The sequence below is a fragment of the Carettochelys insculpta genome, chromosome 6, assembly GCF_033958435.1.
Source record: "Carettochelys insculpta isolate YL-2023 chromosome 6, ASM3395843v1, whole genome shotgun sequence".
Classification (NCBI taxonomy): Eukaryota; Metazoa; Chordata; order Testudines; family Carettochelyidae; genus Carettochelys; species Carettochelys insculpta.
Genome location: NC_134142.1, coordinates 73,446,091 through 73,471,367, shown reverse-complemented (window position 1 = coordinate 73,471,367; position 25,277 = coordinate 73,446,091). Strand labels below are relative to the sequence as shown.

Genomic DNA, 25,277 nt, shown 5'->3' with positions numbered 1-25,277 from the left:
CCCCAGGCAGGAAGCTGAGAGCATGGTAAAGCAGGGGGACCACAAACACCTTGCTGTACAGCCCCCTCTCAATGCCGGAGCTGTGCCACACACTCCCAGCTGGCAATGTAATCCAGCCAGGAGCACCATGATCCCCCAGAGCCCACCAGTGAGGCTAACGAGGGCTGACTGCAGCTGGGCAAGCGGTGGCAAAAGAGGGGCCCCCCAGACTAAGACCAAACTGCAGGACCTCCTCAGACTGTGCGGGGATGAGGAGGTCCTGCTCCAGAGAGGGGTGCAGTGCTGTAATGCTGAGGCATTTGAGAGACTGGCCAGGGGGCTTACTGCCAAGGGGCTGGGGGAGAGCTGGACCGGGAGAACAGCCATACAAAAGTAAAAGAACAGTGGCACACACACTGCTGAGTGAGGGAAGCCACCGGCCGCTCGGGGCACAGCCCACCCACTGCCCACATTGTGAGGAGCTGCATAGCCTCCTGGGGCCAAAGGAGGTTCCGCTACCACATCACCTTATAGATATTGCTGCCCCCCACAGACCCAGAAGAGGAGCTGGGTCCAATGGGTGCTACCCCCCGACCAAGAGACCAGGGCAGCGAGGCCAAGCGCAATGACAAGGGGTCCTTCGTCATCGCACTCCCCTCTGGGACAACCAGCCGGGCCTCCTCGAGCCCGGCTGCCAACAGGGCGGTCATGGGGGAGATGACGGCTGTGCTCCGGGACTGGCTGGTGATGGAGTGGGGGGTGTGAGTGTGGGTGGCCTCGAAACTCTGACCCAGGCTGTGGCCACCCACCTTGCCCAACCTCCTGCTTCCTCGCCAGCCTGCCCTGCAGCCACCCCAAGACAATTTAAAATCAGAGGCCAGCAAACGACACGGACGGGGTAACATGGCTGACAAGCCCTTTCAGGCTCGCAGCCCGATGCTCCCTTAAAGGGCCCCTCCCAACATCCCCGCCCTGCATGTGCTTAGGGCTGCCAAGCTGCACACAGCAGGGCAGACCATGTGGTAGGGAGCAGAGCAATATTGTGGAGAGAAAACAGAAGCACTTTATGCAGGGCTGGGCTGTGGACCCAGGGGCCGGGTACAAGCAGCCGCTTTCTGCCCTGTGCCTCCCGGCCTGAAGGGATGGGGTGAGGGTCTGGGAGGCCCTGCATGAGGCCTTCGCCCTGAGCCCACAGTGACCCTCCCAGCCACCCTCCACACCATACCCGCCCCGCTCCATCATCCCTCACCAATCCCCCACCACACACCCCTGCTCTCCCCACACCACTACCCCACCGTGCACTAGGGACTCGAGATTAGGTTTACAATGGTAACTTTTACTGGGGTTTATCATAATGAACATGTTTTTTCAAAACAACTAAACAATGCCCGAACCTGTTTCCAAGGGGGAAACTATGTACAGGAGGGATGCACAGGGACAGTGTGGGGGATCAAACTTGGAGGAGGGGGCCAGAGTGGGGGAGGGCTCATTCGTCCACTGGGGTGGGGGGCTGGGAGCTGCCGCAGGTGCCTCTACTGCTCCAGGTCTGGGGCCACCTGGAGGGCTGTGACAGGGATGGGACCACAGGGAGGTAGGGGTGAGGCAGGGGTGCTGCAGGTTTGGCCTCCCCAAGGTCTGCGGGGAAAGACAGAGAGTCTGCAGAGGCGTCTGCTGGGGTGCCCACACTGGCCATGAGCCACTGGGTCAGTTTGACACCAGCAGAGGGGGACAGGTTCACTGGAGGTGGGTAGCTGTGGGGGAGCAGCTGAAGGAGGGGTGGGGAGGGTGGCTGGGAGGGTCACTGTGGGCTTAGGCCTCTGATTTTAAAATAGGGGCTACTGGTGTGTAGACACTTCCTTTCGAAGTTCCAGGACGCTATTTCAAAATAAGGGCTGGGGGCTTTGTGTGTGTGGACGTGCAACTTCAAAGTCCATTATTTCAAAGTTGGACTTCGAAATAAGCAACTTTGAAGTTACCGTGGAGTGTAGACATGGCCAAAGACTAGCTTATTCTTAAACCACAGTTCGTACAGTGTTTGCACTGTAGCTTTACAGCAGAGCTCAAAATAAGCACCAGTAAATCATAAGCCAAAATGATCCTAGCCAACCGCCACACCCTTTCATTGTGGACGAGTCTCTGCTTGTTTGGGTTCAGATGGTATTTTGCAGGGTAGCATTACATACTGATGCAGCAGTGATATAATCAGATATCTTACTACAGGAACTTCACTGAACCATACTTCAGCAAGCTCAACAAAAAACAAACATCAAAGTGTAGCACTTTTCAAGTACAAGCAACTTTGGCAGAAACTCAAATTGTTAGAAACAAAAATTAAAAATCCAGAACATATCTGGACCAAAACAAATTACTGTTATTTTCAGAACAGTAAACATGCTGATCTATGTTGCATTTTGATTTAATAGGTTCTATTAATACATGCTAAGTTCTTCCCATTTAACACAACAAAGGTCGTGTCTACACTAGCCAAAAACTTCAAAATGGCCATGCAAATGGCCATTTCAAAGTTTACTAATGAAGCACTGAAATACATATTCAGCACCTCATTAGCATGCGGGTGGCTGCGGCACTTTGAAATTGATGCAGCTAGCTGACGCGTGGCTCGTCCAGACGGGGCTCCTTTTTGAAAGGACCCCGGCTACTTCCAAGTCCCCTTATTCCTATCTGCTCATAGGAATAAGGGGACTTCGAAGCAGCCAGGGTCCTTTCGAAAAGGAGCCCCGTCTGGACGAGCCACACGTCAGCTAGCTGCATCAATTTCGAAGTGCCGCGGCCACCCGCATGCTAATGAGGCGCTGAATATGTCTTTCAGCGTTTCATTAGTAAACTTTGAAATGGCCATGCATTTTTGGCTAGTGTAGATGTAGCCAAAGAAAGTGAAAGTGAATTGGCATTCACCAAGATCAAGTCCATGCAGTTCAATATATAGTATATGAGCGATCCAATTATGAATTAAGGCTGGTATTTTCAAAAACACCTAATGGAGATAACAGTGCTAGTATCTTTGAAATGCACAGGGAGTGGTACTGTTAACTCTCTTAGATGCTTCTGAAAATCTAAAACTTGCTTAGTAAAAATTTAGCACCTATATAAAGCTTATACATTTCCTAATGTCTAATTCACAAATAGACTCCTGTTCTACATGCTGCTGAAAAAAGTAAATAATTCACCAGTTTACACCTGCCCTTACTGTACAATCCCACTCAGAAACAATAGAAGGGGTAGCAAAAATCACAGAATACAATGTATAGGTTTAATTTAAACAAAGCAAACATTGCATGCAATAGTTTAATAGTCGACTTGGAGTCAGGTCTCCTGAGATCTAATCCTGTCTCTGTCACTGCCTTGTGACAAGATCCTGGGTAAAACCAGTTGACCCTGATCCTGCAGTGAGTTCTGTGAAGTCATTAGGATCCACTGACAAGAACCTCCCTGCAGAATCAGGGTCTGAAAGTCTTCCAGCTTCATTTTGCTCAAGAGTTACCTTGCTATGATATTTACTCCTGGGGCACTTCTACATCTCTGCACACGGGCAGAACTATGTCCGCCCCTACCAGATTTTACTCTTTTCCCATGGAATAATAGATTGGTGTGCCCCTGCCAGGAAGCAGTCCCGAGCAGGCACACCTGGTGTAGCCATCAGGAGCATCTCAGGAACATAGGTGCTGGCAGTAAGGGTGCTGCTGCTTCAAGTGGATTCCATTATTTATAGGGCTTATGGTTTCACTCAGTGGCTCCCACTATAAAACCAGCTCTAGCCCCCAGCCAAGGAATCACCGACTTGAAGTGTGGGTGGAGCTGCGCATGCGTGCAAGACTCTGTTTCTCTCACTCACTATTGTCGTGTTCCTGGAGCCAGGAAGAAGCAGGACTGGGGATGCCTCAGCTGGTGGCTCCTATCATGTACTAGCATTCAAATTCAGAGGGCCTTCTCCATGCCCTGCCTGGGCCCCTTCTGGGGCAGGGACTAGGTCACACCCACCCCGAGGAACCTCTCCTGGATGCCTTCAAACAGGAGTGGAGGGGTCACTCTATAAGGAGCTACTTCCATCTGCCCAACCCACACGCATCTGGACCTGGACCCCCTGAGTCCACCCCACTTGGACCTCACCCTGCTGAGCCTCATCCCTCCTGCACCTGAACTACCCCTCCAAGCCCCTGTACCTAGATCCCTACCTCTTCAAGCCCCACTCACCCAGCTCCAACTCCTCTGAGCTAGAAAAAAATCCTCTCTGGTCTGATCTGATTGGGAATGCTTTTCCCCCCTATTTCTGATGTTTCACGGTCTAAATAACTGTCATTCTTTTATACAGATTCACCTTCTGAATAGAAAATCATGGTGATAAAAAACTAGCATTTTTCAAAATCTAGCACAATTTATAGGGGTGAATCCAACTTTCCCCAGCTTGAAAAATTTGCGAGAATTAATATGATCGAGAAATCCTGTTGTCCAAGAGATGCATATGAAAACTCTGAATTTAAAGACCCACTTGATCCAACTTTATGATATGTAGTCTGTCCCAATTTACATAATATTCATGTACCAAAACCACTATAACCATAAACTTGGAGAAAGCCTATATAAATGAAGAGAATACAGTTATGATCTAAAGTCATGATTATTTTGTATTATCTATAGCTAAGTGTGTAACACTTACATAAGATCAAAACAAGCTTAAATTTACCATACCAATCTACAGCCCTAATTTGAAGAAGTATTTAAATTCTCTACTATTTTTCTAAATATCTTGAATCTAAATTACCTGTAGACACTCATCATTTACCGTACCTCTTTTTGGTAGGCATGGAAAATTTCAGAGAGCAAATTCTTCTTCAGAATCTTTGTCACTCTAAAACTGTCACTGCTTTCTGAAATGTTTAAACACATTTACTTCATGGTATTCTACTCCCCATCCCCTGCTGTGAAATGGTATGGACGAGTTAAGTTAAACAGCAAACTAAAAATGAACTGTGGTTTTGTAAGTACATGGTTAGAAGTGCATGGAAAAATGGCTTTATATAGTAGCTCTCTCCTTGAGAAGAAGAAAAGAAAGCTCATGAAAATGAATAAAGAAAATGTTAACCTAATTCATTTCAACATCAAATGAGTTTAAAATTCAACTTCAAACCAAACCACATGAAAGCACTCTACATTACAGAATTAACCCCTTACAGAAAGTGGCATTTGATTAATGTATTTAACCTAACAAGTTATTCAACTATTTTGCCAGCCTTCTTCCAGCTTAATTTACTTCAGTATTCTGAACAACGTACAGTGGTTTCATATTACACACCTACTGCTTACTTACACAACAGACCAGTAAAATCCCTGTATAGCAGGAAAGCAAACAAACGTACAATGAAAATAATGTTTAAGGCAGCAGAGAAGATGAAAGGAGACAAAACTGTTCAGTGTCTATTTACTCAGGACGTTTCAGAGTCAGATGCATGCATACACTTTCCTCCATCTTGAAAAAGACTGCATCAGAACCCTCGCAGTTAGACTTTACCTGCTGAAGCATTTCTTCAGTAGCATTAAGTTTCAGCTGATGCCCCTCAAGACAGACTTCTAGGTCCCGGATTTTTTCTCCCTGGGCCTCCACCTGATCTGTGAGGACACTCACCTGTCATTTGAGAACAGAAAAAGGAGAACATTTTTAACTGACTGTAATTAAATGTCAGCTAACCTTATTAAACAAATAGTCCCACCACACATGATGTATTTTTATATCCAGTCTGTCACTGAAAACTCTTAAAAGTTTCACATTCCTGAGTAAAATACCATTTTCTTCTAGCAAGATGAACACATTCTGAATCTTACCTGAAAGCCTGACTCACAGTATCTTTGCTTTGAAAACATCAATCACCTTTCCTGTACTTGCTTTAAAATGTTTAAAAAAAAAAGACATAATATCCCTGGAAGACTATATATTAGCCTGAGAAAACCATATACCGCTGTGTACACACAAAAAAAAATCTTTAAAAAAAAGTAGTGTAGAATATTCTTAACATTTTAAGTGCTATCAGGCCACATGTTTTTTCAGCTTCTGTTAGCGCTTCTTAAAGTTGATAAATGATAAAAAGTGTTCTTCGGGAAAGTAACCAATTACAACACTTCTTACAAGAACCTGCTGACAACCTGACAACCTACCTATCAATAAAGCTTTCTTAAGTAATAAAAGAATGTAATACATAAAAGGCATGTTTTAGCCTTGACAAGCTTTACTCCACACAATTTTCCAAGCTTTACAAGCCAAAACATGAATGCAAAGGAACTGAAATACAAGGGATGGACCACAGTGACAGAAACAATGAGTAATTCTCTAAAGGAATTGTAAGAATGGTTGTATGAGCTGGTTTACAAAAGAGAGTGAACCGTAATAAGCCCAAAAGCTTAATTCATAAACTTATTAAAGCTCAAAAATGTACTCTATAATGTTACAAATATTTTAACATCTACATTGTAGGCTTAAGTGATGCAGACCATACCGAATAATCTTATATATTAGTTCATTATTACTTTTATTAATATTTGGATAGCCCTGAGAAACCGAGTCATGGACCAGAACCACTTTATGCTGGGTGCTGTACAAACAAAGAACAGAAAAGACAGTCCATATATAGCCTGCAAAAAAGAAACAGCAAGGGTGAAAGTGAAGACATAACTTCTAATTTCTTGGCAGTAATATAACTAAAATCAAACTGAAATGTTATTTGCATGGGGAGTTTATTTTTGGTCTTTCTAAAAGTTGCTACGAAGGAATGAATGAGTATCCAAAGGGGGGAGAAAAGCCAGCTGTAACTGTTGTTCTTTGAGATGTGTTGCTTCTGTCCATTCCAATATGTGTGCATGTACCCGCATGCACAATTGTTGGAAAACTTTTCACTAGCAGCACCTGTTGGGTCAGCTGTAGTGCCCCCTGCGGCAACATCTCGCCAACACTGCATATATAATACCCCTGCTGACCCTTGCCCCACTTAGTTCCTTCTTGTGGGAAGTCCAACAGAGGTGAGGTGGGAGGGTCTGGAATGGACAGGAACAACACATCTTAAAAAACAACAGTTAACAGGGATAAGTAACTGTTTTTTTTGTTTTTATTCCAGTGCTTGTTCCTGCGCATTCCAAAATGTGACAGTGTGAGAGGAGGAAGGGTTGGACCACATCTGGTGCCAGACTGCAACACTGCCCTGCTGAATGCATCCTCGTCCCATAATGCCTAGTAAACGTATGGCCCAAGGACCATGTTGCTGCCCTGTGGATGTCCTGGACCCGGATGTCCTGGACCAGGATCTGAGCCAGGTATGCTACCTAAGAGGCCTGAGCCCAGGTGGAGTGCAGTGCCACCAGTGAGGCAGGAATCCTGGCCAGATTACTGCACAGCCAGATAAAAGAGGTGATCCATTAAGACAAGCACTGTGATGTAATTGGAAGCCCCCACATCCAATTTGCAACTGCCACCAACAACTGTGGAGATTTGTGTAAAGGCTTGGTATGCTCCAATTAAAATGCCAGGGCTTGCCTCACATCCAAAGAATGGAAAGCCTGCTCCCCGCCAGTAGCAAGCACTGGGAGAAAATGTCTTACTATGAAAGGCTGACACCACCTTTGAAAGGGGTTGGAGTTGTACCTTGTCATTACAGGGCACAGTATCTGGTGATTCCAAAGTAGGGACTTACAACTCTGACACCCACCTTGCCAAAGTAATAGTGACCAAGAAAACCACCTCATATGACAGGTAGGACAAGGGGCAGATGGCCCACAGTTCAAATGGGGGCGTCATCAGGCATGAAAGAACCAAGTTGAAGTCCCAGGGTGGACTGGGGACTGCTCCCCATCAGTAGCAAGCACTGGGAGAAAATGTCTTAAGAAAGAGGTTCGCCACAGGTTCCCAAAAAAGGAACATGTCCCCACCCATGGGTGGACAGCTGAAAGAGCAGCTAAATGAACTTTAAGGGATGATACCCACCAGCTCCTAGTGTTTGAAGTATAAAAGAGAGTCCAACAGGAGAGGCACCGAAGCCTGCATAGGGGAAGTACCTGTTTGCCAGCACCACAAATAAGCCAACCATAAGCCATATATGGCTAAACTCTCATGAGCTGCAGTGTTCACACTTGGTTAGGGAACTCCTCCGCAGTAGCCATAATTCGACCATAAGCTGTAATTGGACACCCCCACATGCAATATGCAACTGGCACAAACAACTGCAGAAGAGGGATAGACGGTTCCCAAAAGGAGAGGAAAGCTCTGGTGCTCCATCCCTGGGCACACTCTCAATAGTTCAGCTTAGGCCCTGATGGCTGTCTGCCTTTCTGCTGCCCTGAGCAGGACCAGGCCGGTGGAGGGGTTCTCTTCTATTTTTGTTCCTCTTGCCCCTCTGGCATCCCTGATCCCACCTGCAGCCCTGAGAGTATCTAAGCAGCAGTGGTTGCTGGCATTGCCATGCCAATGGGGGGAATGTGAACCCCCCAAGGACTTGAGGGTTGCTCTAGAATCCTTCAGACTATTTAAATGTGAGTATGTTCTCTTGTTGAACAGGCCGGATTCGTCGAACAGCAGGTCCTGAATGGTGCCTTGGACCTCTGCAGCAGACTGGCCACCTGAAGCCTGGATATGTGCTGCATGGATGGCTATGCCCACTGCCATAGCTCTTGCCACCAATTCCGCAGCATGGAATGCTGCCTGCAGGGCTGTCTTGGAGACCATGTGACCCTCCTGAACTTATGCTGTAAAGACCAGCCATGCCTCAGTGGGGAGAGTTTATGGAATTTGCCAAGAATTAAAGGGGTATTGGCTAAGGAGGGACTGCTGGTTTGAGACCTGCAACTGGAGACCACCAATTGAATGCCAAATAAATCCATAGCCTTAGCCTCTTGATTTTGGGGGCCAGGACTAGGCTGACTGTGGCATTCTTTATGGTTCACTGTTACAACCACTAGAGAACCAGGCTGAGGGTAAGTATAAAGGTGCTGAAATCACCTCTGTGCCATAGAATAGCTTTACTCCACCCCTTTAGCTGTGACGGCAATTAAAACTGCCTGTATGGTCTTAATGATGGGGAGTGTCACCCCAGCTGGGCCCTCCAGCACCAACATGTCCAAAATATGATTGGTATCCTCAATTACCTCCTTAGCTTACAAATTTAACCCCTGGGCCACCTGCCTAAGTAGGTCCTGGTGCACCCTCATATCCACAGAGGGTGACAGAAACATCCCTGCCACCCCATTGTCTGTGAAGAAGGGGAGGACCCTTGGGGCTCAGACGGTTCAGAAGGAGTCTGCATCAGATGCCGAGGCGTACCAAAACTCTGACCACGGCAGAGCCAAACCTGGTGGTGATGGAGAATGGTGTGGAGAGGATCTCTCCCTGTGTGCCTTCGCCACCAGCTTGCCATGGTGCTGAGGTGTCAGTCAGTGCTTCCAGAGGGGGTGGAGGTGCAGAATGTACTGGGGTCTGGGCCACTAGTCCTTCCAGTGGTGGTGTGTGCCCCCATTCTGCCAGTGCTGGTGACAGAGGTGGAGTTAGTGCCAATATATGCGCAGCCGGGCCTGAGGCTGAGGAAAAAGTTGGCGCCCAGATAGACGTCCGGGGCGATGAATATCCCAGCACAGGCCGGTGAGGTTCCAGGGTCAGCACCATTAGTTCAATGAGATCCCATGCCCCCTCAAAAGGTGTGGAGGGCAAGTTGAAGCCTTCATCCACTACCAAGGCACACAGGGAGTACACAGATATTGGACTCTATGGCTCTGTCCCCAGCAACACGGTTGACAGTGCTGGGGATGAAACAATATGCAGTGCTGGGGTGAGTGCCTCCTGGGCCATCAGCAGGGTCTTTTTTGATGTACCAAGCAGGTGAATGTGCCCCCTCTGCATGCTTCTTCCTCTTCAGCATTGGAGGTGCAAGCAGCGCTCAGAAGTAGAAGAGGTGCCATGTGCTGATGTCCTCAACCAAGGTCAGTGTGCTGCACATTGGAAGAGTCAAGGACTTCTCATGTGGCTATAGTTAGACTGCCAGCTCCACGAGAAGGTGTTTAAGCCTCTGGTCTCTCTCTCTCTTAGTTCTAGGCTTAATCCCCGCCCCACCCCACCAGCAAAATCAAACACTTGTCTGGGAGATGGCTTTCTCCCAAACATTTCAGGCACTCAGCATGTGTGTCACCTCTATGCATGTTTCCTGAATTTTGAACAGGGTTTGAAGCGTTGATGCTTCTGCATGCCCCAAGAGCACTAAATAAAAGCAGAGGGGAACACACACACACACACACACACACACACACACACACACACTGCTGACTAACAAACGTCTAACTTGAGAACAATACATTACCTAATTACAAAAAAGCTGAACTAGAGAAAAAAACAGATACTTGTGAAGTAAGACCCAAGCTCCAAAGACCATCTTGGCAGAAAGAAGGTATCGAACATGGTGTGTGTTGGAAAAATATACATGTGACATTGGGGACATGTTGCCACACAGGATGCCACAGCTGACCCGACAGATGCAGCTAGGGAACAGTCTTCTGATAATCGTGCATATGGGCATGCACACAAATGAAGAGGAACAAACACTCAAAGAAGAGGAATCCACTATGAAAGGCAGGCACAGCATTTTTCTAAGTTAAATTTTCATATGAGCCTCATCAGCATGGAATCACATCTAATGGAATGGTGGCTAAAGTATAAAGATGAATACAAATATTTGGCACGTCTGGCACACAAATACCTTGCAATGCTGCTACAAAAATGTCGTGCAAAACACTGTTCTCACTTTCAGGTAACCTCGTAAATAAGGAGCCAGCAGCATTATCACCTATAACTGTAAACAAACATGTTTGTCTTTGTGATTAGCCAAACAAGTAGGGTTGAGTGGACTTGTAGGCTCTAAAGTTTTAAATTGTTTTGTTTTTTGAATGGAGTCAAGTAACAAAAAAACCCAACATTTGTGAGTTATGCTTTCATGATAATGAGATTGCAGTACAGTATTTGTATGCGTTGAACTGAAAAATACTATTTCTTTTGTTTATAATTTTTATAGTGCTATTTTAAAATAATAATATAAAATGAGCACTATATAGTTCATATTCAGTGTTTTAACAGAAATCAGTACAATTAAACATGATTAATTTTTGAGTTAATCACATGATAACAGTGATTAATGAAGAGCTCTACTTTAAACACTTAAGAAATAAAGTACATAGTGGCCACATTTTGTGCAGTTTGAAGCATGGCATTTAAAGCAAATAATCTAATAATTAAATTTCCACACTTTCAAATAATGTGCATGTAACTATGTATGGTAACCTATCTTGCCCCAAGCCATGACAGAGATAGGACAAGAAGATGCAGAAAACTCCATGTCACTGGCGGTATCGAGGGCCAATACTGCATAGCAGGCACCATGGTGGCCCTGGCAGACAAGAGGAGTATCTGGTCTTTGATGAGTGGCAAGCATATGTTGCAGAACTACCAAGTGCTTGAGTGTTATGCCAGCAACATGGCTCAAAATCTTCTGAAATAATTCTATGCTAAAATACCATATTCTCACATCAGGATTTCTGAATTTTTATCCCTATTTAAGTAGCCTGGCCACACCTCATTTTAGTCCACTAATTTCACAACTGCCATGCCACAGAGTAAGGTGGTACAATATGGATCAACTACCATAAGCAAGAGTTTTACTCTCTTTCCCTATCCGGGGCTAATAAATCCTTCTGCCCCGGAGCTTTAGTTTGCTACAAACACCTTGGCATTCATCCTTAGAGTGCATTAAGCCGTTATTACTACTTCAGACGAAAAGTAACCTCACACTTCTAAACTCCTGTTAAACACAACCTTACCTAGGCTGTCACACCTAGCTCCAGCAGAAGTACTAGATAAGCTGCTCTCCTCCAGGAGGCTCTCCAAAATCTTTCAATTGGCCAGCAGAACCCACCTGCTTTTAGAAGGGTCTGCTTGGCAGACAGCCCTTTAAGAAGAGGCACTGAAGAAATGGCATGCTTAGATATTAGCCATCTTTTGAATCTACTTGCTAAACCAAAGTAAAAAAAAAATGATAAATTACATAGGGACTATGGGTCCTAAGAAATAATTGCTCTTTCATCTCACCTTCACATGGCCCCTGAACAATAGAGGCATATGCCCACTGAGTGAGGACTTTCAATGGAATCCCCTGCAAAGAGATTTGTTGGTGGTTTTCATTTTCTATGTGTGGCATGTAGAGAGTAGAGTAGGCCACAGAATCTGGCACAGGGTTTTGCTTTGATCCTCAGGCTATAGGCACTGAGTCTGTGGGTGCAACAGGACTGAGTTTCAAACAGAAGTTTTACTGCTAAGACTTTTGCTAATGGCAGTTCTAATTGGACAGGAATCAAGAATACAAGCCAAAGCAAAAACGTATGTCTCATGAGAGGTTTACTGCTTATTTTTTTGGTAATGAGTATGTCACTTTGCGACTTGAAGCAAGTTTGTGGACAGAAACACATGCAGCAGAAAACACATGCACAGAAGCCATTAATGAGATAACCGAGAATATAAACCCACAGGTATTATGGACATGTGGACTGAAAGCCACTTACAGGGCAATGGGATAAAGACTGCCTATCTAGAAAGACATTTCTTCTGGGCTTTAAGAATAACTACTGTGCAGCCTAGTAAGGGGCAGGGGTGAGTATCCAGAAACACTCATAGAGCTGGATTTTATCTTGTGTATAGTTCTATTTTCCCAAGAATAAAACATCTCCCTGTGGGAAAGAGGCTCTGACTCCAAAGAAATTTAGAAACAGGAAACCTGGAAGAAACTGAACATATTTCAGAACCTATTTTCCCCAGGTTTAACTGCCAAATTCTCTTACTCACTCAGATTTTTAAGCAGATGAAGTAGCTCAGATACTGTTTGCTACTTGACAGAGAAACATTTGGGAAAGCCAGATGTTAAAATACATTTCTGAAAAGGGACTGGGTAACGTGAAATACAGTGATACTGATGCCTGGCTGTGGTTTGACTCATGGGATAGAGAAGAATTTGATAGCTGAGATGTGTCATGTCACTTGGAGAGTAGAAGGAGTGTGTGTGGAGGAACTATGCCACTGTAGAAGGCGTCTGCTCCTGCTCTTTGCAATTTTACATTGATCCTAACTTTCCAATTTTCTCATTTCTCCTGTTCCAAGTTCCCCACACATTGTCCCCACAATTACAAGACCACTGGATTCATCACCCCTTCTTTCACTTCAGACTATGCTGTTGAGCAATGTAGTATGGGGCTTCTTAGATTGCATCTTACATTCTTATGCATGGAACACCAACTATACAGTAAACCCTCGAGTTATGTGGGGGCTGTGTTTCTTCAACCCCCGCGTAACTTGAATTTTCATGCAAGTTGAGGGGAGTTCCCAGCTCCCCTAGGCTTGCAGGAGCCAGGAAACTGACTAGCCCAGCCGGACTGGTCTGTTTCCTGGTTCCCAGAGTGGCAGGGGGCCAGGAACCAGGGGTCAGCCTGGTTTCCATCTCCCCACAACTTGCCACTTGCAGGACCTTGGAAACTGGTCAATTCCCTGGGTCCCGCAAGGGGTGGGGAGCTGGGAACCAGGCAGCAGCCTGTCTCCCCTCCACTTTCAGAGAGGGGAAACTGAGCAGGGCAGCAGCCTTGTTCAGTTGCCTGGCTCCAGCCCGTGGAGAGGAGCCAGGAACCAGGGGCAGCCTGGCTCCCGGCTCCCCTCTGCTCCTGGGAGACAGGGAACTAACCAGGCCTGCTGCCTTGCTCAGTTTCCCACGTCTGCAAGTGGAGAGGAGCCAGGAGCTATGCTGCTGCCTGATTCCCAGCTCCCCACCACTCCGGAGACCAGGAAAATGCTCCTGTAGGGGCAGCAGCCTGACTTGCGCTGCTGCCCCTAACAGCAATGGTTCTCCAGCAGGGGCAGCAGCCATGAGTCAGGCTGCTGTACCTGACGGGAACAGGGGAAAAACTGCTCCTGTCAGGTGGCAAGAGTCAGGCTGCTGTCGCAGACAGGAGTGGTTTCCTGCTCCTGTCAGTGGTGGCAGTAATGTTAACCTGAGACCCGCAACTTGACTGCGCACATCTCGAGGGTTTACTGTAATAGGAAAAAAGAACGGGGCAATAGGACTCTCATACTCAATGATAAATCCTGAGCATCAAATCCTCAACTGCTATATCTCAGAACAGCTCCACTGGATTTACACCACCTGGAGGACTGGCACTGAAGGAGGAAGAGAGTGTTTAAGGCAGGTAGATGGAGGAAGTGGAAGACCAGGAAGATGGAAGAGACTTGGGCACAAGAGCCAGACCTCCAATTCCCAGACACTTATAGAAATTGCCACTAAACCATGTTCTTCATAGAACTAACCTGGATAATTTGTCAAACTGAGAACAATCATTTTGACCTGCCACATCTACAGTGTCCTCTTAGTAGATTTTATAGAATGCTGTGAATAACGGCAACTAGTATAGCCACTATTTTGGATTTGATTTTTCTTCTTACTTAACCATTTTCTTCTCTCATATCTTTATCAAATATCAACTCTTTTCAGGGTCAGACTGGTTAACTGCAAGCCTCCCTCATATCCATATTCAGTGGCTAGTAACTATTTCTTCACAGACTATATTCCATTTGCTTTGACAGAACCAAGGTGCTTGGCATCATGTTTTTCTCACGATTTCCCTAACTTTTAGCGACTGAGTACCAAACACTTTTTTCACATGCTTATATACATACCTGCAATATGAGGGACTCTTTATCACCCTCTAATCGTGCCAGTCGGTCTTGATAGGTTTCATTGTTAGCAGAAGAAAGATGATTCACCTGAGACTGAAGATAATGATATTATAAGAATTTGAACAAATTGAAATGAAAAAGTCAAGTGACAGCAAACATAATGAAAAGTAATACAGGGGAGTTGCAATAACACCAAGTAAATACATCTATTATACTTATTTGATCCCACAGAGTGCTATCTGTTATGCCAACAGCAGTTTGGAGACTCCTTTTAAGTGCAGCTGAAGTTTAGATAACTTCTTTTTTTTAGAGCTCAGTACTTCTGCATACAAAGAACTTTATGTCACTCCTGACCTTTCTGCACTTTTCCAAATTTAATGGACTAGAGATTGTGGCTGGAACGGGAATCTGTATACCCACAGCCATTACAGAGTTTGTAAGGCATTACGCAGCAGGCATTTCTTTCTGTTGCCCATTTGTCTTAATTTCTCATTAAAACTTCTACTGAAAATATCACAGATAAATTAGAAATAGGTTGGAAATTCATAAATGCAAGTATTTGTGCTGATATGCACATTTGTGCATTTAATAGAACATCCTCGCAGTACAACCACTGAAAATAAATGTTTATTATTAGACCAAAAACATGAAGAATCAAACTTCCACAGGTATCAGCAACTTCATGAAAAAAACCAACAATCCCATAGGAAATGAACAGAGGTGAGTCTAACTAGAGTTCTGGCTCTGAACACCTGTAAACTTTGAAATGTTAAAAACTCAGGTCAAGAATCAAACTTTGCATTGTAGGCTCTTCCGTGGAAATGATTCAAACTAAGAACCATCAGTACTATACACAGAAACATTCCGAACTGTAGTACTTTCTCATCCTTAGTGAATAAGACTTCATATGAATCACAGCTCATGCAGGAAAACCATTTACGGATCCACTTTACTTTTTTAGATTAATTACAGGTGTAGTACTTATTTTGCAAATGAGTCCTTACGAAAAGACTACTAGAAAACATTAAATTTTCTCTTTTATTATGAATTTATTAAAATATCTTATAATGTTTCACATATAAAATCAAGGTCTAAAAATACAAAAGTTCAGGCTTTAAAGTCCCTTCCTAGAAATAAATCTTTACATACCGTTCTTCCAACATATAAAGATTCCACAGAATCTTCTTCAGATTGTTTGCTTTGTTTTTTCTGTCAAAGTACACCACAAAAAGCTACCTTGAAATCTTACAGGATACAGCTCAGCAGATGCATTTTTAAGCAACATTATTACTATAAAACCAATGCAAAGGAAAAATGAGTTCCTTGTTAATGAATTAAATATGCGCTCAATGTGGAATGGAAGTCAAAAAAGGAAACTGAATGCTCCACATGGTTCAGGTTCAGTCTGAGCAGTGCCAAGGGCTGACTGCTGTAAGATCAACTCCTTTCACCCTTGGCCCTGCCCCTTATAGAGACACAGCCAGGCTTCCTTCCCACCTTACCCCAGGGCCTGCAGTGGCTGTTGGCCCAGCTTGATAAAATAGAGGACTATAAAATGATGACTGGTGTTGAGAAAGTAAATAAGGAAGTGTTACTTTTTCCATAATCTAAGAATTATGGGTTGCCAAATGAAATTAATATGCATCAGATTAGAAACAATCATAAGAAAGAAATTCTTCACACAACACAGTCAACTTGTGGAACTTGTTGGCAGAGGATGTTCGGAAGGCCGAGACTATAAAAGGACTCTAAAAAGAATTGGGCCGGTTCTTGGACAAATCAATAAAAAAGTCAGGTGAGCAGAGATGGACAGGGACAAAAAAACATGCACTGAAGTGCCCCTACCTTCTGTTTGCCAGAAGCTAGGAATGGGTGGCAGGGGACAGATCACTTTATGATTGCCTGTTCTGTTCATTCCCTCTGGGGCATCTGACATTGACGACTGTCAGAAGACAAGATACCAGGCTAGATGGACAATTTTTTCTGATCCTGTGTCTCATTCATATGTTCTTATACGAAGGGTGACCATATTTCTGTATGCTGAATGTGGGATGCCCAGTTAAATTACTCTTATTTAAGGGAGTTCAATGCCAATCAGAAATAGACAGTTCAAATTAATATCGAGTTGACTATGAGTCCATTAAAAGGAATTACTGTGTAGTAGGATTCCTTTTATTTCCCTCCTTGTCTTTAAGGCTTTAGAGTTCACATGTGATGAAGTGACATCCACAGCTCTACATCTCTCCCGCTCCCCAGGAGAGGTCTCTCTCTCTCTCTCTCTCTCTCTCTCTCTCTCTCTCTCTCTCTCTCACACACACACACACACACACACACACACACACACACACACACACACACACACACACACACACACACACACACACACAGAGGGGACAGGCTGACTGATCGACTGACTGGAAATGTGGTTTGGGACAAGAAGCATCACATTTCTCCCTCCTCCTCAATTTTTGCCAGGGTTCACCTCAAAAGTGTGGCCAACAGCTGCTTTTTGGCACTGTGCGGAAGGGGAGAGACTGTTTTTGCAGATCACATCTCCTCTGCTTCCTTCTTGTCCCCCCATGCATGAAAGCAGCTTGTCCCTTCCCAGTCGCAAGTATCCTGCAGGCTGCTTTACCCAGCCACTTCTTGTTCTCCAGCTAAGCCATGGGCAAGAAGGGGTTAAGACCTAAGAAATCATTGCACACCAGGGTCCAGGGAATGTGACTGCAGGGCTTCAGCAAAGCCAGCCAGAGAGGTGGCTAAGTAAGAGACTGTGCCCAGAGGACAGAGAGGCCCCACTCTTCCTGAGAGCAGGATGCGGGGTGGGCAGTGGGGGATGAAGAAAGTACTAAGACCCTGCTGCTGTGAAGCCTGCAGGGATGGGGGATAAGCAGGCTGGAAATTGCTTCCCCTCCACCACTCCAGAACTCAGCTCAGGGGGAGACTGGCCTGTGTGGGGCTTGGATCTTCTTGGGCAGTGCCCTGGGATGGAGAGTTTTGGGTTTGCCCAGAGTGCCAGACCAGGAATGAAGGACACTTCCAAGAAGGCTGTTGGCAGGCTGAGCACACCAGTCAGGGGCTGTCTCTCCACACAGAAGTGGGAGTGGAACAGACTCCACCACGGGCATTAGGGGAGCGGTGGAGTGGGAGTGGCAAAGGAGCACAGCAGGGTACAGTTAGAGGGGGAAAACATAAGGGGCCAATGGGTGGGAAGTTGAGGCAACAAATCACCAGCTGCTGCTCGGCTCCCACGCTCATCAGCCACTGAGATGTCAACTGGAAATGGAACGGAGGGCAGGGCTCAGGGAGGGGGAGCAGCCAGCCCCACATGTTGTACCATCCTGCTAGCAGCCTTGCACCCCCACTATCAGCCACTGGTTTCCCCCAACACACTCACCACTGGTGGGAGGGAGGCTGGTGATCAGCCACAGGACCCCGAGTACTGATATGGGCAGTGACAGGAAAAAAAGACAATTTGCCTGTTTTAAAGGAAGGCTTGAAATAGATCTGTCCCTTTAAAAAAGGACATCAGGTCACCCAACTTATAGTTACATCTTGTTTAAAAAGGCCCTGATCTCAGTCAGGGTCTCTAGACACTACTGGCCTACAGACAACAGGTAAAAATGGCAGGGATTATCTGAGCTGGATCCATGTCACACTGGGCTATATTTTCCAACATGGCTACTCAGAGTTGCAGGGTGCTGTGTATCCTGGACTTCCACAGTTTCAAAGGAACTGAGGGTGCTCCAGACCTCACAGAACAACTTCTGCCTCCTCCCCCCACTCCTTTTTTTTTAACTTTTTCAATGTATCTTTGAAAAACATCTCTGTGATCATCACCTCCCCTGCACATCTCCATAAATGGCCTCTTTTCAACCCTTCATTAAAACAAACAAACAAACCTGCAAGCAACAGTTATCAAAAGTGCATAGGCCCAGGGTAAATTAATCCCTTTGATGTGGAACATGGATCTGTCCAGGTATTTTTAGAGAAAACATTTTATTCATGGCTATGATCTGAAGAAGTGGGTCTGTCCCACAAAAACTCATCACCTAATAAATTATTTTCTTAGTCTTTAATGTGCTACTGGACTGCTTTTTTTGTTTTGATAGTATATAGACTAGCATGGCTTTCTCTCTGTCACTTAGAACCTGGAACCTTTGACCTGAGTACTCCTAACATCATGGGATACAGGGTCCTGATTGACAATCTTTCCCAAGAGGACTCAGGCCAACAACCACATGCTGAGGGAAGCTCCCCTGCTGTGTACAGCACATGCAGTATCCTGGGAGTATCACCATAGACCCACTGCTCTACGTGTGTGAAACCGTGCCCTGGAAGATCAAACCTAAGCGTTCTATCTTCCACAGCTAGTGCAGACTGAGCATTATCATTCTTTCAGGCTACTATACCCCCTGCTCATATCCTGAATCAATTTTTTTGTTCAGGTACAACTGTCTCAACCACTTAACATTTAACTATGGTAATGCATTGTGTTTTCACTATGTGCCTCATTATGAGCATGAATTTATAATCCTCACTGTAAATTAAAACAAAAAAAGCAGTCCAGTAGCACTTTAAAGACTAACAAAATAATTTATTAGGTGATGAGTTTTTGTGGGACAGACCCACTTCTTCAGATCATAGACATACCAGAACAGACTCAATATTTAAGGCACAGAGCTATGGCTGTGATCTGAAGAAGCGGGCCTGTCCCACGAAAGCTCTTCACCTAATAAATTACTTTGCTAGTCTTTAAAGTGCTACTGGACTGCTTTTTTGTTTTGATAGCATATAGACTAGCACGGCTTTCTCTCTGTTACTGTAAATTAACCTTGGGTCACAGAGATCCAGGACAAGGCATGTGAACCGTTAGTTCAACTGAAGCTATGCTTTGATGATCCAAAAGCATGGCACCCCTTCACTGCACAGGGGAGAAGTTCTCCCCTGGAGTTTACAGTTTAATTCTAGATTAGCTTTAAAAAAGTAAGAAACATTCTGTTTAGTTTTCAAAGTTTTCACATTTGATCACGTGCATTTTTGACATAAGTATTTTGGCTCACTTGGCTTCCCAGAATATATTTCCCTCTAGTTTTGCAAGGAGAGTCACATCAGTGCTTTCAATATTACAAACAAGCTTGGGAACTAAATTTCCTTGGCTGTGTAAGTGGGCTCACTCCTGGGAAAATAAAATCTGGTGCAATTGTGTTGTTTTTGTTAGAAAATCTACTTGGCATGTTTAATTGCTGATTATGTCCTATCCTTGACGGTAACAATAATGGTTCTTTCAAGAATTTGTACTGAATTCTCGAGAATTCTCTTGGAATTTTTCAAACTTGCATTTAAATAGGACAAGCAAGATTTTAGGGAGAAAGGCACGCTATTGAGGGACAGAGAAATGGAAAAGTGATTCTAGATTTCAAGATCTGTGCAGGAGAAGTCTTTACCTAATACACCAAAAAAACACGATAGTGTTCATGGCCAAAGAGATGAATTTTGTATGATACAGTTGGCTTTGTCCCTTTGCTACATTGTTTTTAGGAAGCAGCACAGTGGCCCTTGGAGGGAAAGATTTTACAGCCTCAATTAATTAAATTAATGTCACATTTTTTGCCATAATTAAGTTTTCATGAAACTTAAACAGGTTCAAAAGCTATAACTGAAAAATCAGCTGTGCAAAATAATCAGATCAGCATCAAATCATAGGTATCTGAGGTATTTTGCTACAATCATGCTTAACAAATGTACAGCTGCCCAACATTGTCTGCCTTCCTGTATGCTTGTGAAACATCCCAAACTGCAAGTGCATTATTCAATAGTCATGTAAAAGATGGTGTATCATTCTCACGTAAGCAGGAAAATAATCAGCTTTTCTAACAGGTCAGCTAGCAAATGAGCTATTATGTGTACTTGTGAGCTGGGTGCAGACAATATGACCTGTTCAATAAAAGCACAGGTTGCACCTCTCTCACTGGCATCCTCAGGACCTGACCGGTCCCGAACAAGAGAATGTGCCAGATAAGGGAAGGTGCCGGGCTGTGCTCAGGGTCTGCTACAGCACCAGCCTCCAAGCCTCCCTCCCCTAGGGCTCCGGCCCCAGCCTGGGCTCCCTGGGACTGCCACAGGGCTCCACTCAGCCCCTGCACACTCCCTCTCCTGTCACATTTGGAGGCTCCACCTTTTGGCCCCTGTTGCCAAGAGCTCTGGTTGTCAGCCCTGTGACAGCATCCTGCCCCTGCTGCTGTGAGGCAACCAGGGGCTCTGTCCCATATAAGCCTCTAAGTTCCCACTGCCATGGGGCAGGCAGGGGGCTCCAACTCATGGCCCTGAAGCATCATCCTGGCCACCACTGCTGCGGGGCAAGTGGGGGCTCAGGCTCACGAACCCACTACCATGGCCCACGGCAGCCTCCCATCCTGTTACTGTAGGGCAAGAGGGACTTGGGCTCCTGGACCCATGGCAGCCTCCCGTCACGCAGCCTGAGGCAGGCATGGGCACCAGCTCCCAGCCCCTCTGGGATTCCTGCACCTCCTGGCTACTCTCTCATCTGGCAATGTCCGTGGTCATGCCAGATGACAGATGTTGCTGGACGGGAGAGTACCGGATTTGAGAGGTGCAACCTGAAGTAGACTGACATGTAGCAGTTGTTTAAAACTTGCGCTACCTTTGGGTAAACAAAGACAAGATAAAACAGCATAATATAACCCAAGGCTCTCCATGCATGGTTGGATAAGTTCCGCAGTTGCAGAAGGAAAGTACGTAGTTTTCCCTCTGAGGCCTAGTCTACACTAGACTCCTTTCCCATTGAGCTCATCTACGTAACTTCAGCCACACAAATAGCAGTCAGGTTGGTGTGGGGGGTGGGTGGAGGGACTGCTCTCCCATCAATGATATCTACTCTTCTTGTTCTGGTGGAGTGCCAGAGTCAATGAGTTATTGCGTCTAAGCAGACGTGATAAATCAACTGCTGGTGAATTAATCACTGCCAGTGTCTATCCACTGCGTAATAAAGACAAGCCCTAAGCCAGTGCAGACAGACACCGGCAAGCAATAAAAAAGAGACGTTTGACAATAAAATGGCAAGACCTTACAGTATATGATTAAAAGACATAGCACCATTAGCAAAATAGCAGGCTTTTATAATTATATGCCTAAAAGCCTGGAGCAGCAAGACATTACAGAGAAAACAAAACTATGAAGTGTGAAGACCAAGCCTGAAAGACCAAAACCAAGCATACTGTATGCGTGATGAGTAAATCTTTGGTAATTTGGATTGCTCTGACCATACTGGAGCACTCCCCTGCTTTAGCAAGCCCCATTGGACTGGAACAGCACCCATTGATTCACCATAACTGCTCATCCACGTAGGGTGAGGTTTACTGATTAACTGTTAACATCCCTAATGCCCAGTCCTAGGGCTGGGGGTTCTATGACCACCGCCCCTCGGAGAAGCAGATGGGTGGTTGTGGTCGGGGACTCCCTCCTAAGAGGGACGGAGTCATCCATTTGCCATCTAGACCTAGAATCTCAGCAAGTTTGCAGCTTGCTAGGAGCTAGAATCCAGGATGTTACTGCATCTCTTTCAAAAATCATGAAACCTGCAGACTATTACCCCTTCCTACTTCTCCATGTAAGAATTAATGATACAGCCCAGAGTGACCTTGATGAGATCAATGAGGATTACGAAACCATAGGAAGAAAGCTCAAGGCATATGTCTTTTGTCCCTGGGGAAGGAAGGGGTCCAGGTAGGGACTGTCAAATTACCAAGGTAAATGCATGGTTGCGTAGGTCGTGTTCCAGAGAAGGATTTGGTTTCTTTGACCATGGGATTCTGTTTTGTGAATAGGGACTGCTTGGAAGAGATAGGAGCCACCTAACGATGAGAGGAAAGAGCATCTTTGTGGGCAGGCTTCCAAACTAGTGAGGAGGGCTTTAAACTAGGTTTGTCGGGGGACAGTGACACAAGCCCTGAGGTAAGTGGGGAAGGAATAGGGAACAACAAAATAGGATTCCTGGGTGAAGAGGAGAAAGTGGGCCAGTCAGTCACTTCTCTAAGGCGCTTGTACACAAATGCAAGAAACCTGGGAAACAAACAAGAAGAATTAGAGGCCCTGGCACAGTCAAAGTACTATGAGGTGGTTGGAATAACTGAGACTTGGTTGGATGATTGGATAACTGGAGCACAGTAACAGAAGGGTATAAACTGCTTAGGAAGGACAGACAGGGGAGAAAAGGAGGAGGAGCTGCGCTCTATGTGAGGGAGAAGTATGATTGCTCAGAGCTCCAGTATAAGGAGGGAGAAAAGCCAGCTGAGCATCTTTGGGTTAGGCTTAGAGGTGGAAGCAACAGAGGTGATGTTGTAGTTGGTGTCTGCTATAGACCACCAGATCAGGGAGATGAGGTAGGTGAAGATTTCTTAGTAAGCTAAGAGAAGCTTCGAAATCACAGGCCCTGGTTCTCATGGGAGACTTTAATCATTCAGACATTTTTTAGGAGACCAATAAAGCAACACACAGACAATCCAGGAAGTTTTTGTAGAATGTTGGGGATAACTTCTTGGTACAAGTGCTGAAGGAACCAACCAGGAGCCATGCACTACTTGACCTGCTGCTCACAAACAGGGAAGAACTAGTGGGAGAAATAGAAGTGGGTGGCAGCCTGGGCTGCAGTGACCGTGAAATGGTAGAGTTCAGCATCCTGACAAAAGGAAGAAAGGTGAGCAGAAACATACAGACTCTTGATTTCAAAAGAGCAGACATCAACTCCCTGAGAGAACTGATAGGCAGGATCCATTGGGAAACGAAGATGAAGGGGAAGACAGTTCAGGAGAAGTGGCAGTATTTTAAAGGAGTCTTACTGAAGGCACAGGAACAAACCATCCCACTGCATAGTAAGAAACACAATTATGGTAGGCAACCAGCTTGGCTTAACAGGGAAACTCTTGGTCAGCTTAAACTCAAGAAGGATGCATGTAAGAAGTGGAAATGTAAACAGTTGACTAAGGAGGAGTATAAATATATGGCTGGAGAATGACGGGCAGTAATCAGGAAAGCATAAGTACAATTGTAACTGCAGTTGGCAAGGGACGTGAAGGGTAACAAGAAGGGAATCTACAGCCATGTTAATAATAAGAGGGCTATCAGGGAGGGTGTGCAGCTGATACTGGATGAGAGAGGTAACCTCGTGACAGATGATGTAAGACAAGTTGAAGTACTCAATGCTTTTTTGCCTCTGTCTTCACAGGCAAGGACAGCTCCCACAATATGGTGCTAGACAATGAAGGTAAAGTGGAGGGCAGCCCTCAGTAGGGAAGAAACGAGTTAAGAGCTACCTGGAAAAAATAGATGTACACAAATCCATAGGTCTGGATTTAATGCACACAAAGGTACAGAGGGAATTGACAGATGTCATTGCTGAGCCTTTGGCCATTATCTTTGAAGACTCTTGGAAATCAGGAGAGGTCCCAGATGACTGGAAAAAGGCAAATGTCATGCCCATGTTTAAAAAAGGAAAGAAGGACAATACAGGGAACTATACACTGGTCAGTCTTACTTCAGCCCCTGGGAAAATAATGGAGAGAATCCTCAAGGAATCAATTTTGGAGCACTTGGAAGAGGAGAAAGTGATTGAGAGTAGTCAACATGCATTCACCAAGGGCAAACCATGCCTGACCAATCTGATTAGCTTCTATGTTGAGGTAACAGGCTCTGTAGACATGGGGAAGTCAGTGGATGTCATATACCTTGACTTCAGCAAAGTTTTGATAACAATCTCCCACAACATTCTTGCCCATAAGTTAAGGAAGTATGGATTGGATACATGGACTATAAGATGGATAGAAAGCTGGCTTGACAGTCGGGTCCAACAGGTAGTGGTCAACAGCTCAATATGTGGATGGGGGTTGATTTCAAGTGGAGTGCCGCAAGGCTCAGTTCTGGGGTCAGTGTTGTTTAACATCTTTATTAAATGACCTGGATGAGGGACTGGATTGCACCCTCAGCAAGTTTGTGGATGACACCAACATAGGAGGAAAGGTAGATACATTGGAGGGTATCAAAAGGATCCAGAGTGACCTGGATAAATTGGAGGATCGGGCCAAAGGAAATCTGATGCAGTTCAACAACAAGTGTTGAGTCCTGCACTTGGGACGGAAGACTCACAAACATTGTTATAGGCTGGGGACTGGGGACTGACTGGCTAAGCAGCAGTACAGTGGAAAGGGACCTAAGGATCATGGTGGATGAAAGACTGGATAATTGTAAACAGTGTGCCCTTGTAGCCAAGAAGGTTAATGGCATATGGGGGTGCCTTAGGAGGAACATTTTGAGCAGCTCTAGAGAAGTTGTTGTTCCTCTCTGTTCACCACTGGTGAGGCCACATTCTGGAGTATTGCATCCAGTTTTGAGGCTTCCAGTATAAAAATGATGTGTCCAGTTTTGGGCCCCCCCCCCCCCAGTATAAAAAGAATGTGGATTTGCTGGAACAGGTTCAGCAGAGGGCAACAAAAATGATTAAGGGGCTGGAGCACATGACCTATGAGGAGAGGCTGAG

General features: G+C 45.3%; 1 protein-coding gene across 10 annotated transcripts in view; it reads right to left on the bottom strand.

Annotated features, from left to right (window-relative positions):
* Positions 1-25,277, bottom strand: part of PPFIBP2 (PPFIA binding protein 2) — a 260,115-nt gene that overhangs the window by 117,817 nt on the left and 117,021 nt on the right. For all 10 annotated transcript variants that reach the window (XM_074997329.1, XM_074997330.1, XM_074997322.1 and 7 more), the window contains 2 exons: positions 14,726-14,818; positions 5,507-5,620 (listed from right to left, as the gene is read on the bottom strand). In XM_074997329.1, coding sequence (XP_074853430.1) covers positions 5,507-5,620; positions 14,726-14,818 — 207 coding nt within the window. The remainder of the gene's footprint in view (positions 1-5,506; positions 5,621-14,725; positions 14,819-25,277) is intronic.